We start from the raw sequence: 14,108 nt of genomic DNA on the forward strand, positions 1-14,108 counted from the left end.
GCAGTTGAGTTCCAGCTATGTGCTTGCGTTCAGCAATTTTAGGATAGTTACTAACGTTAACGAGGGAGTCTTAACCCGTGTGAGGTCAAAATATAAAGGAAGAAAAAAAATAAATGAAAATCATGATTACAATTATTATAGATACAAGAAAATATTTGTGCTGGCCTAAAGAGAGTTTAATAAACATTCCTATTAAGCTTAAAGCATATGATAAGACTTGAATCCTACTTTTTAACGTTCAGAGTGCATCAAATTATACTGATAGCAAAACATTGGACATTTCCCTATTAAAGTTGTAGGAATAAATACCAAAAACTTTTAAGTGTCTTCATGTGGTAGTTCTGGATATGAAAACCACTTTTATCTCACAAATTAAAATATGTTCTAGTTTAGAAACAAAGGACCTCACAATACTGTACCTTCTTATTGCATATTTGCCTGTTTACTGATTATCAGAAATGGCAAAAGAAGTTGTCTTTGACAGATTTCTTGCAGCTTTTCTTTCAATACTTTCTAGCAGAGGAAAAGGTCCTTACTGGGGAAAAAGTTGTTTCCACTTGATTTTTAGAATTTATTTTAAAGAAAGAATATGTCAACAGTATGTTACTAAAGTAAAGTATTTAACATCAGTTACAGGAAACACCAAATACAGTTTCCAGTTCCACTTCCAAGAGTCCTTCCATGAGATATAAAATTTTTTGCTTAAATTACTCAAATTAGCTTGAACATTGTCAAAGAAGACAATGGATCCTACTAAAATATTGTTTCTAATTAATTCTCTCTGAAATAGTAAATACTTTGTAAACCGATTAAATACTGTAAAATTGACATTTTTCAGCAAATTTCAAGTAATGTAGAACTGATTTTGACAGGTTACTTTTTGAAATGCCCAACTTTAGTATCACTTCAGAAAATTTCCAAGTTGCACACTGTTTCTGCCTAAAATGCAACGGAAAGTTGAAGGCTGAACCTCCCAGTACTTTACAGGATTGTTGAAAAGGCTTATGCCACTATATAATGCTTTCTTCTTTCTTCTTCCTGTTGGACAGAAATCATTCACTCCCAGTTTAGCAATGTGATTAGAATGAAGGAAGACAACCTGCAACGATAATAAACAGTAGAATACAATAGTTCAGTATGTAAATAAGGAAAATGTCTAATCATTCATTATTACATAGATAACTAAAGTTTGTTGTAAGAACAGTTGGATATAAACTCTTAATAATATCCAGAATTAAAATTTCATGTTAAGTCTTTAGAAAATGTTTCCCACCTGTCACAATCTCTCCTATTACACACCAAAAAAAAGTTTCATGGTATTTTATCAGGGTGTTGCCGGAATAATTCAACTCTGTTCATATGGAATATTATCCTAAAATGCAATTCTATGTTCTCTTGTAGTAATAATTACAATACTATAGTATTATATTCTCCTATAATGCAAATTTTCAGTGATTTCATACATTTCATAAAAATAGTTTCTAGAAAAACTGATATTAGGAAAGGCTTTTCGGAATGTTTTTTACAAATAGATTGGTCTAATGCTGATGTTGCTTAAATTAGTTAAAAAATAAAGAAAAAAATGGCAGTAGAATTTTGAATTTAAGTAAAGTACATTGGTGAAAATTCTTTTGCTGTACATAATATAACTACATTTACATTACAAGTTGATGTTTTATGCATATGTTTATATATGTATATACATACATACATATATAAAAAGATTTTCCTTTAACTAGAGGTGAAATGAGACATGGAAAGAAGTAATATTCAGAGGTAAAAGGTTTTACCAAATAGATATGTTCTAAATAAAGATTTTAAAATCTTATATTGTCATTTCAGCCTTATAAAGAATTTTATTTGGATTTAAGATTTTTCAGTGTAGGAAAGGAAAAATTTCCATTCCAGCTTGCATTAGCATATTTCATATTAATGAAAACTATAACAAATCTATAACAAACTTTTTTGCAAATATATCTTCTCTGTGTAATGTGTTTTTTTTTTCTCCTACTTCTTGATGTTTCAGCTGATTTCTTTAAGGACATATATGCTTTCATCTTTTCCTAATGTGAGGGGCTTGTCAAATATCTAAGTAACAGTTAATTATGATTTTTAATTATTTTCCCAATCAATATAGCTCTGTGAAAATCAAACAATTCGTAACTCCCAAAGCCTTCTATTAAGTTTAGTATATGACCTGCAGATACTTCAAGTCGGGTAATCCAGGAGGAACTTTCTTGAGCTTATTTCTTTCAAGGTGGATTTCACGGACACTTGGTATGTTGGCAAAACTTCCATTTTCCACATCTTTGATTTTATTATTCCCAAGGCCTAGCCTAGAAATAGTACAAAGAATGTTTAATTAAAGATTGAGATTTACAACAGCATTCAAGAGCATGCTTTTTTTAAAGATTGAAATTCACAGGAGTACACATGGGAAAAAAGAACTGGCGAAGGATAATGAAATCTTACCTCTGATGGAAAGAAAACCACCATTGACATAATAAATATTTTTTTCATAGTTTAATCTCCCTTTAAAGGACAGCAGCTAGCCAGATGTGAGCAATCGTCCCATAGACGATTTTGTCTGCAGGCTTTTTTCTCTTAGTGCAAGAGTTAATGATAAACATCAACAAATCTGCTTGTAATATAAGCTATGCCCTTTTATCAGGTAGTGTAGGTAGAAAATAGACTCATTCAGTAACAAAATGTGTTGTTCTAATAAATAGCCAAAGAAGAGCAAGTCTTGTAAAGAAACAGTAATATTTGTAGCTGTCCTGGTTTCAGTTAGAACAGAATTAATTTTCTTCCTAGTAGCTGGTGGAATGCTGGAACTTCAGTACGAACTTGAATCGAAGGCAGGCAAGTGGTACGCCACAATTGATATCGCTAATGCATTTTTCTCCATCCCTCTAGCAGCAGAGTGCAGGCCACAATTTGCCTTCACTTGGAGGGGAGTCCAATATACTTGGAATCGGCTGCCCCAGGGGTGGAAACACAGCCCTACCATTTGCCATGGACTGATCCAGTCTGCGCTAGAGCAGGGGGAAGCTCCTGAACACCTGCAGTACATCGATGACATTATTGTGTGGGGTGACACAGCAGAGGAAGTTTTTGAGAAAGGGAAGAAAATAGTCCAAATCCTTCTGAAAGCAATGGGCGCTGGGACATTCAAAAATTGGGATACGCATTTGGCAAAGGCCACCTGGTTAGTCAATACTAGGGGATCTGCCAACCGAGCTGGACCTGCCCAATCAAACCTGTTACGTACTGTAGATGGGGATAAAGTTCCTGTAGTGCATGTAAGAAATATGCTGGGTAAAACAGTCTGGGCTACTCCCGCCTCAGGAAAAGGCAAACCTATTCGTGGAATTGTTTTCGCTCAGGGACCTGGATACACTTGGTGGGTGATGCAAAAGAACGGAGAGGTCCGGTGTGTACCTCAAGGAGATTTAATACTGGGTGAGAATAGCCCATGAACTGAATTGTACCATGTTAATTACTATATAATACTGTATGTTATCACTACTATGACTACTGTAGGTGACTAATTAGAATGTCTGGAAAAGAGTGTAACCTGAGCATGACATAAATGGTATGGAATAAGGGGTGGATAGATGTCCTGGTTTCAGTTAGAACAGAATTAATTTTCTTCCTAGTAGCTGGTGGAGTGCTGTGTTTTGGCTTAGGATGAGAAGAGTGCTGATAACACCCCGATGTTTTAATTGTTGCAGAGCAGTGCTTATACCAAGCCAAGGACATCTCAGACTTTCGCTCTGTCCTGCCAACAGGCAGGCTGGGGGTGCAGTAAGAGCTGGGAGGGGACAGACCCAGGACAGGTGACCCAAACTAGCCAAAGGGGTATTCCATACCATCCGACGTCATGCTAAACAATATATAGGGGTGGCTAGCCGGGGGGAGGGGGACGGACTGCTCGGGGTTAGGCTGGGCATCGGTCAGCGGGTGGTGAGCAATTGCATTGTGCATCACTTGTTTGTACATATTATTATTACTTTCCTATTATCACCATTGTATCATTATTATTATTATTGTTATTATTATTTTGTTATTATTATTTTCCTGTCTTATTAAACTGTCTTTATCTCAACTCACGGGCTTCACTTTCCATTTCTCTCCCCCATCCCAGAGAGGGAGGGGGGAGGGTAAGCGAACGGCTGCGTGGTGTTTAGCTGCCGGCCGGGTTAAACCACTACAGTAGCCTAGTCAAAACCATTATATTTTAAAAATAAGCAGGACTATCCTCTCTCCTACTTCCATGTTTTTCTTAATCAGGCTTTAATTAGATTTTTTGGTGTAAGCCTTCAGCCTGTGTTGCTAGGAAGGTGATTCAGAAGGTGGAGACTTAGGGCAGATGGAGCTGCTGTCACTACTCATCCTGCAGTCCCCTTTTCTCCTTTCTGTCTTAATTTCTTTAGAAACTGAAGGTGATATTCAAAAGCCATTTGGTAGTTCTTTGGTATTTCTTTCTATTACCAAATCAAAAATTCAGTGCTGCGCAGCCCTATTTTCAGAGTACTTAACTGAGCTTTAGAGATAGAACTTCCTTCTTTTGTCCTACATTCACGATTCATTCCTCAGAAACAATTATTTTCGTTCAACCCCATCACATGTGGAAACAGCTATCAAGTTGTTTCCTTTACCAACTCCTTTGTTTCTCTAAAGCTAATTTTCAGGAACTGAATTTATTTCTTATATAATTTGCAAGTTTTCCCAGGTATTTGTATACACAAGACTCAAATTTCACTTTTCATGCCATCCTTTTGTATTTTTCTTTGGGATATGTGAGGAGTGTCTCTTTCCAATTCCCTTAGGCCTTCTCTTGGGTTAAAAAGCTATTAGGGCTCTTAAATCCTATAAGGTTAGTGGCAAGAAAGGCATTCTGTTCCTAAAAGGGAAGTCAGTTGGTGTTGCTGTATGCCACTTTTTGTGGGGGGTTGTGAGATGAGTGAAAAAGAAGTTAAAAGGCCTGGGCCTGGTAGGGAACAGGCTAGGGAAAATACTAGATACTGTTGATAAATATTGTGACCACAAAGGCTCGTGTACTCTGAGTATGCATGCAGTACATAGATGTGGCATATTACTACCAGCACATTATGAGATACTATATAAAGAACATGATATGTTGCTCCAGACACCACGAGGCAAGAATTTGCTGATGACGTTTTAGAATCAGATGCTGTTCCTAACATACACTTCTACTCAGAATTCCAAGTAAGGTGTAATAATGTGGCCGATGTTTCTTTATGTATAGTTTGTATATGTGCATTTAAGGTTTGGTCTTATTTATGGCAGTTCATATTAAAACATACACATTTGAATTCTCTTTTCTCCTATTTACAAGAGAAGTACTGAATAAGATGTCCTGCCAGCTTGGACCTTTTATCAAATAAAAGCATTCTGCAGGAGGATTTTACCTTTGAAGGTCTTTATACCGGTTAAAGTCTTCAACTTCAACTGCTGTGATCTTATTGTCATCTAAATGCAGTTCTAGTAGGCTTGAAGGTAATCCTATTGGGGAAAAATGCTCAGCATGAGAAAAATCCAACAACTTATTTATCAGTTTGTTGTGGTTTTTGTTTTTTGTTTTTTCTTTTGAATATTTATTACATGCACAACATTCCTTTCATTTGTGTGGAGTTGGGTGAAGATTCTTGGGAGGATTGTCTCAACCAAAGGTATTGGGTACAGGCATGCTACTTTAAAAAAAAAAAAAGTCCATATCGCTTTGTTTAAAACAGAAACTTTTCAAAAAGAAAAAAAAAAGTGCCTATGCTAATATTAAGATTTTCAAACTTGTCAGTTGGCTGTTACGTGCAATTATTTAACAATTGGTAGTCAAATTCCTACTCCTGTGGAACCTGTGATTTCTCATTTTTTTGTAGGGACGTATTTTCTTCCAAGGGAGGTAGCAATTGCTCCATTATAGCTCTTAACAGCTGATCTGTGAGGAAAGCTTTTGGGCTTGTCTGAGCACAGTGAGGTGTCTGCTATGTTCTGTTCCATGCTGGTATGCAAACTGTTTTCTCACGTGGAGCCAAGCAGTCCCAGTTCAGAACTGCTGGTTGTGTGCTCTGTGAATGGGTCAGAAGACAGGAAGTCTTCTATGCAAAATCTTGTTAGTGAGGGCAAAGGAAGGCAGTGACGTTTCCATTTGCTGATCTTACCTGCAGTTTGACTAGCATTTGTCTTGATGGCTCCCTGGCACCAAGGAAGAAAAACTCTCTTTCTGATCCTAGTATGGCTGAGGAGAGCACTGCTCCCACTGCTGCTTGTTGCAGCCCTGGCTGAGACAGGAATACTGAAGAAAAGGGCTGTGTTTTACAGCCTGTCTATATGCTGGTTGACATGCTTTCATGTTTTCCCCCCCCCAGTTTACATTCCCATTTACAGTTCCACAGGGTTGCTACTTGTGCCTGAGGTAGTATCAAGAGGCCAGATTCCCCACGTGTACTTTCTTTTCCATTTGTGTAGAATGTCCTCGTCATGAATTCCTGCTGGTTTAAGATGGTCCTGTTTGAGCCCACATGTTGGAACTCATACTGTATTTCTTTAGAGGATATTTCTCCTTAACAAAATGAAAATTTGTATTGTTCTATGTATATGTTTCCTTCTGATAAGTGACAAGAGATGCTATTATGACAATACTGGAGGAATTTTTTTTTCCTTTTTTTTTTTTTTTTGTTTTGTTTGGGAGTGTTACTATAAGCAGCCAAGTAGTTTTTGATCCTAAAACTACCTCATCTTAAGAATTGGCGTGAGGTTTTTGTTTATTCATTTGTTTTAGCATTCTTCTATACTGATGTGTTTTAGATCTGATCTTTCTTGAAGAAGAGACTGAATTTAATAAGAAACAAGTTCTTTCTTTATCTGAATGATCCGGAAATGAATATCTTAGGGGCTAGCATTTGCTTTCCCTGTAAGTAGAAGGATGATGTAATATAACGTATTATGCTTATTTTCCTCCCTTTTTCCGCTACCTAGCTGTTTTTAGCAGGGCAAAATCATGAGAATTTGGTTGCATGCTGTGTTGACCTACAGAAAAGGCATGTAAAGTGTTGTACTGACTTCTTTCATGCAGCATTTTAGTTTTGTTAAAAAAAAGACACCTACTTTTCTTATGCAAAGGTAAATGGTTTCTAAAATTAGTGCTTTAATTTATTATTACTCCAAATCAAGAAATGAATTGTTCTACATGGAAGAGTGATTTAATTTTGTAGTATGTTACGCTGGATTTAATTAAAAAGTTAATAATAAATTTCACTTAGAAAAACACACCAAAAGACTTACAAAATGCTGTGGTCTTACTTCTGTTTTTTGCATGAAGTTGATGTTGGGCTGGCTATATTGCAGAGCTAAAAAGTCACTTCAAATATTCAAAAGTGAAGGTTTTGGTTTTGATTAAATGCATAAAGGAAGTGAGACTTCGGTATCCTTTATTACCCAAGCCAAGTGTCAGGTTTTATCCTTTCTCTGTAAAGAGTTTTGAGAAGTTGGTGTGAAAGACCAGAAGTGGGTGCTGCCTATCATTTTTTTTCACATTTTTCTCGTGAGAAAAGCCTCTGGATGATGGACCAGGCTGCCTGCCAGAAGGAGGGGGCAAGAGAGGGGCCAGCAGAGCATCTCCATGTGTGCATGCCACAGGGTGCAGAATTGAGTGCCATGTACAGAAAGCAAAAATGAGGACAAGAGGTGGTTTGGAGGGGATGCACAATAGAAAACAATGTATGAAATTTTTAACAATCCTATAGATGTGACAGCATTTTATGCAAGACTAAACTAGCATAGGTAAAATAGAAAAGATAAAACAAAGCATACCTTTAGGAATTGAAGTTAATTTAGCTTCTGCAATTCTTATGTGGTAGATATTTACTCCTTCAAAAGCCCCTGGCTCTATTCCGTCATTGTTAAGAGGATTTGCACTCATTTCTGTCAAAGGGGGAGAAAAAATAACATACTTATGGCATAGGAATTTTGTGTATGTTAAACTAGGTCATAAATAACTGATTGCATTTTATTTACTAACACTAGTGTTTTAAAAATGTATTGATGTTTATTTAACTTTGATTACCTGTTCTGGAGGATGGTAGTGACAGCTTTCAGTGAATAAAGGCTGTCTAACCAGACTTGTAGGGTTCCCAGAAACTTTACCTACCTAACACCTTCAAGTGGAATTTAAATGGTGAATTATAGTTTCTATAGCATAGATATCTCTTAAAGAGGAAATTCCACATTGGGGAAATGATTGAATGAAAATTGTATATAACATCTTAATTTCTTAATAAGGAAGTTTTCTTTTCTAATAAGGCTTACCCAAAACATGTAAAGACTTCATTCCTTTAAATGCATCCTTGTGGATTTTCTTAACCTTATTAGCATGAATCCTGAGCTCTGCTAAAGTTGTTGGTAGATTTGTTGGGATCTCAGTTAGCTGGTTATGAGATAAATACAGTCGTCGCAACTTCTTTGTTGGTAGAAAGGCTTTTGGATGGATCTTGGATATTTTATTGTTGTTCAAAGCTAGTGCCTATGACATGTGGAAAGAGCAATACAAAAAAAAATAATTCTCTATACAAGTATGTTATCATGATGCAAACTTGAATTTAATACGTAATTTATCAATTAAATATTTTTCTAAAATACCAAACTCTGGCACTGAAACTTGTTTACTAAATATACACCCCCCCGCCCACCTCCTTTTTGCTTGGTAAAACAAAACTGTTTATTTTTTGGCATTTCACATCATTGTGAAGAACAAAAAAAACCACTGAAGCTGGAACATCAGCTGGAAGGTAGAGATCAAATACTCAGACCTGACAAGGTATCCTGCCAGTGGTAATGGGAAGGATTAGTAAAACAAGATGTTTGTATCTTTTGTGATGTTGGACTAGTGTTATAATCTTTTGTTGTTGTATTTTAATGCAGACAAATTCTCAAAACTCAGAACTTGATTTTTATTTTCAACATAATATGCTGTCATAAAAGTTGTTTTTTATCTGATTTTCTTAAAAGTTAATGTCTGTATACAACTGATAGACATCCATTTGCCATAATTTTTCAGCTCATGTGAATTTGAGTATCTCTCTTGACTATATAGTACACCAGTTCTTTTTTGGACTTTTTTATTCTTTGTTCCTACGTGCTTTTACATAAACTGCTAGTGAGTGATAATCTCATTATCAGAGATCATGTAATGAGTAAACACATCCAAAAATCTTGACATATCAAATTATTTTGCATGTCAGATCACATCTCTGTATTTTCATACAGACTAATAGACAGTATCAACTACTAATTTCCATTCCTTTTTTGCGTCTTTGAGCTGTTGGCAATCATCTATCTTCTCAATGGAGTTGGAAAAAAAATAGAGCAAAACAGAAGTAATCTTCCCAGTAAAAATGAAGATAGCTTATGGAAATAAACTGGAAATGCTTCCTTCCTTATCCACACTGCCATCTGTGGCTTTGCTAAGGATACTAGTGCTCAGACAAGGAGTACAAAGAGAACTTAGTTTTTGTAAAAAGTCTGTTGGGTCTTGCCATGTAATCACAAGGTAACTGAGGAGAAAAATCAAAGCAGCTCAGAGATTTCAGTTATCACATAATTAAGTGACTCTAATATATAATGTGGTGATTCCTGATGTATTCCAGTGACTTGCTCAGTCCTTGGAGGTTTACTGTCTACTAGAGCTTTCATACTGAAAATAAACCCTGTTGAGTTGTTTACCCTCATGTACCCAAACGTGAGAAACCTAAGGGAAACTGGAAACATTTTGTTGCAAATGATGAATTTATATGATTCCTACTTTTTATATCCTAGCTTAACCCATAATAATTAAAAAGCTAATGCATAAATGTTTAGATCCAGTAAATTTTCTGTTCTTGCTCAGAAACCAAATAGAGTTCAAAGTTTTACATTGGTTTAACATGTATTTCATGTTTTTCTAATGTGGAATAGAATTATTTAATTTTCTATAATTTGTGGTACAAATTTTTCATTTTTACAATGAAAATTTTGAAATTTGTCAGTATTTGTTGGTTCTGAAGCTAGAGTGACATCTTGTGGAAATTGTGTTCCAAAACAGATTTAACCTCCCTTTCTGGGCCTCTGAGTCTCTTTTTTTCTCTTTCTAAAAAGGAAGGATTGTGTATTGCAACTCCAGATTTATCAGTCACCATTGCTACTTATTTTCAAGTCTATCTGCACATCTCTGCTTAAGCATGTTAAAAAACTGTAGTAAAGCACATGACTTTTTCAGTAATTCATTGCTGGTACATTTTCTGTTCAGGTCAATTGGATTTTTAACCCTGGTTTCAGTGGTCTATCTATTCATTGTATACTGTGTGCTTTTGAAAATACCCTAAGAAAACACAGTTCTGTTTTTCCCCTGTTCCTTCTAGTATTTTACAGCTAAGCAGATTAAAAGAAGCACTTGCCTTATGGCCTATAAAATGTAAGGAGTGTTCTTGTGCATGCTTAGGATTGAATAAATCTGGAGGATCTTTTTGATAAGATACACTTGGTACATTTTCTGGATTTTTAACATAATTCTTACATATCAAAGTAATCTACTTCTTACTATGTGTGAGCAGCCAAATATGCAGACATCAGACTGTGTTTTATGGGTACTGTTGGGGAAGAAAAATACCATTTATATTTTAAAAGTATCAAGATATTTCAAATTGCTAAATAAGATTTCAAAATTGGAAAATAGCAAGCTTACGTAAAGTGATACAAGCCCTTGGAGATCATTTTCCTTGACCTCTTTAATTTTGTTGTTCTGAAGGTCGATCATACGCGTATCCGGTGGAATGTTGCGAGGTATCGATGTCAAACCTAGTTAAGTATGTGAGAGAAACAGAAACAGTTCAGGACTAGGTAGATGTTCAAAGAAATTAACTACTAAATGGAAAAACGCAGTAAGACTGTTGATAGCTAGGATGGGAAAGAAAATGCAGCCATAAAGCACAAGATGAAAGGGAATGCTTTGATACTGAGAGGAACTAATTATGCAGGAACAGATGACAACAATGCGTGGATAATTTCTTCTACTCCTAGCCATTAAAAGGTTACATGGGGTGCTCATTACATTCTCCTTGCATCTGGGAAATAAGCAGCTTCAGAGCACAGCTTGTTCTGCACAGAAACTGGTGAAGTCCCTGGAGAAAGCAGTCCTCTGATAAGCTGTAGTTGCTGGCTCCTTGGAAACAGGGCTGTTGCTGTAGCTTTAAGCAATCTCTGCTCTGCCTTTGGATGCTCCTCTCTGCCTTCAGCATCTGTTGTACTGGCACAGTTGCTTAAATAGCCACACAGTTAACATCAGGGCTGAGAAATGTGTTCTTGGTAGAAGAGGCCAAACTATAGGCTTCCAGCTTCCAGTACTCAATTACCAGTTGTACAAATTCCCCAGTCACATTTACTGTTCAGTTACAAAACCACTCCATTCATGCCATCTGAGGCCCTGACTCAGCAGAGGAGACTACCAAGGGATAGTAACTTGATATTTTGATTCATTAATAATGGCATATTTTTTTAAAAAAATTTAAAAAATCATGTATTGACTTCATGTTTCTAAGATATGAGGGATCTAGAATTAATTTTAGGATGGTGGAAGAGCTGTAACAAGAATAAATGTCATTGCAACTGTGCTAGTGGCAGGAGCATGGTCCTTTGACTACCCTGAATTGTTGAAAAATTTCAGTGAAAACTAACTATAATTAGAGCAATAAATAATGAATTCATACTTAGGGATTTTGAACATTTGCGAATGAGTTAACAGTAGCAGGTTTGCCTTTGTTTAAAATGTTGTTACCAGTGATGTGCAGTTGTAATGGAAGTTAAGCTAAGCAAATAGTTTGTATCCCATTTGTGTATTTGCTTTATAACTTAATAGTGGTTTATTTATGGCCTATTTTTCCTTTGCTGTCCTGTCTTGTTTTTTACCCGTTGCTTTGTAATTGTGAGTAAAGTACTGTAGCAATAGTCTTTTCTGAGAGAGGGGAGCTTGTCTAATGCAAACAGAAGATGCAGGAAATTTTTGTACTCCTCTGGACGTAACATCATGGAAGCAAAAGAAGCAGCAGACAGTACAATAAAAATGTTAATATATTAGCATCTTCACATTCTGAGATTACTCTTTTAGTGGATAAAAAGCTAAATTTTCTAAATACCTTTCCATTTTATGTTGTTATCAATAGAAGTCATTGTTATTGGAAGGTGGCTGTAGCAGTTTATTAATTTCCTGAACTGATACACATTAAGTCTGGGAAACATTTATTCTGTAAAAAAGTGCTTGGCACAGCTGATGTTGTTTGCATGCCTGATTGGAAAAATAGTGTAAGCTTTTTTTGGAAATGACTAGTGTAGGAACACATGAAGGTGTGCCATAGAACTGGAGCTGTAGAACTCATCTTTCAAAAGGAAAAACTTCTCCAAAGGAGAACCCAGTGGACAGCAGGCACGCTAATTAATTCTTACCTAGATCAGAGCAGTGGACAACTCTCACGTAGCACTGGCATCCAAAGGGGCATGTTGGGAATAGATCAAAAGGAATCAGTGGTATAATTGGTTCAGTGGTTGGAAACAGAGAATTGTCATCATCGTCATCTTCTTCCTCTTCTTCCATGTCTTGAAGCATCATATTCTTTAGTGTAAAATATGAAGGACCAGTGAGAGATTTAGCAGAGCACAGTGCCAAGAAGAGAAGAAGTGTGTACTCTTTCATGTCTTCTTGATCAGGATAGTCAACCTTGAATGGGAAAGTAAACAAACAAATGGAAACCCTAAATACAAGAATCAGTGCATGTGAAAAAGCAAACAGAAGTATTGTTTTCACAAGAATATCTTCACTTAGCTGAAAAATGGTCTGCTATGAATATTAGAGTTTAATTAGTATATGAAGGTTAAAGAATATTTATAAGACAGAAGTATAAAAATATTGAAATTATTATTGTAAAATTATATATTACAAGAAAATATCAAAATTAAGTGAAATCCATTAGAAATTAGTGTTATGTTGAGGCTCTTTTAGTTGAGTTTAAAAAATAATTTCATCATTTACTAGGCCTCTGAAGCAAAATACTGTTTAATCAAGGATTTTAAAAGAATGGAGTGTAGTTTTGTAGCAGATTTTACCAGAATTTTGAATTGGATTTCTTTTATTAATTCTTAATTAAAATATGTTTAATGGAATATGTTGGCAAATGTGCATTGCTTTTAACTAGCTTTTTTATCTATTCAGTTTGGAAGACACAAAGATGTTGGATCACTTAGGGCACGTTCAAAGCAGAAAAACCCATGTCAGGTAGCTACAGGTATCTTTTTCTGATATTCTTGAGAGGAATACGCAGTCTGCCAATGGTTTCAAAAGTAGATTTGTCTTTAAAAAATATGGCAAACTCTGTCCTATTCCAACTGTTAATTCAATTTCATTCAGATTCTTTGAAACGTACTTTTACCAGGTTACTTTTAGCCCCCTCTGACTGGGAAAACCAGGACACTAAATTGTCTCGTCCTTAACTACAGTACACGGTGTTACCTGAGTGATGATGATCCATAGTTCAAAGCCTTTGGATATTTTATACGTGTTCTGTTTTTATTCTAAAAGTTATTTTATTGACCAAATTTTCCTGTAAAACTAGACTGCAAGGAAAAAAGAGGCAATGCGAATCGCCACTGAATGCTTTGCAGCTCTCTAAGAGAAGGCTGTAATTATTGAATTCATATAGGTTCTAAAAGCAAGTACCTAAAATGTTACGGCCGGGATATCCAATGCTACAAGGAGATAAAGAATCAGGTATGAGCAATTAGCTTCTCTCCACTTTTGAAGAAACATACCAACACTGAAGCTAATATAGATTAAATTCTGTATTGGTACTGCAAATCCTAATGGCGTGGGTTGGAGTTTGAGGCTTCCACTCCCCTTTTTCACTGTTTTTAAACTCTGTGTATAAATGTTGCTGAGAAGGTGGTTGGCAGTATGGTCTCATGAACTAGACTGTGTGCCTCAGAGACATCTGTGCATTGTCATCTTGAAGTTACAAAAAGTAATTTTAAGTTTTATTATGTATACATATATGACATTTTGGTTA

The 14,108-nt window shown here is 35.8% G+C and overlaps 2 protein-coding genes across 2 annotated transcripts in view; one reads left to right on the forward strand and one right to left on the reverse strand.

Moving 5' to 3' along the window:
• The window catches only part of CENPP (centromere protein P), a gene marked incomplete at its 3' end in the record, with an annotated part of 139,940 nt that overhangs the window by 61,497 nt on the left and 64,335 nt on the right, over positions 1-14,108 (forward strand). The gene's annotated exons all lie outside the window — the stretch shown is intronic.
• Positions 803-12,742, reverse strand: ASPN (asporin; the record flags this gene model as incomplete). The annotated part of the gene is made up of 7 exons (XM_084292932.1): positions 803-1,099; positions 2,198-2,336; positions 5,436-5,529; positions 7,837-7,947; positions 8,332-8,545; positions 10,742-10,854; positions 12,496-12,742. 7 exons carry the CDS (start codon positions 12,740-12,742, stop codon positions 902-904), a joined length of 1,116 nt encoding a protein of 371 aa, XP_084149058.1. The 3' UTR covers positions 803-901.

This window comes from Netta rufina, assembly GCF_964035555.1.
Source record: "Netta rufina genome assembly, chromosome: 10".
Classification (NCBI taxonomy): Eukaryota; Metazoa; Chordata; class Aves; order Anseriformes; family Anatidae; genus Netta; species Netta rufina.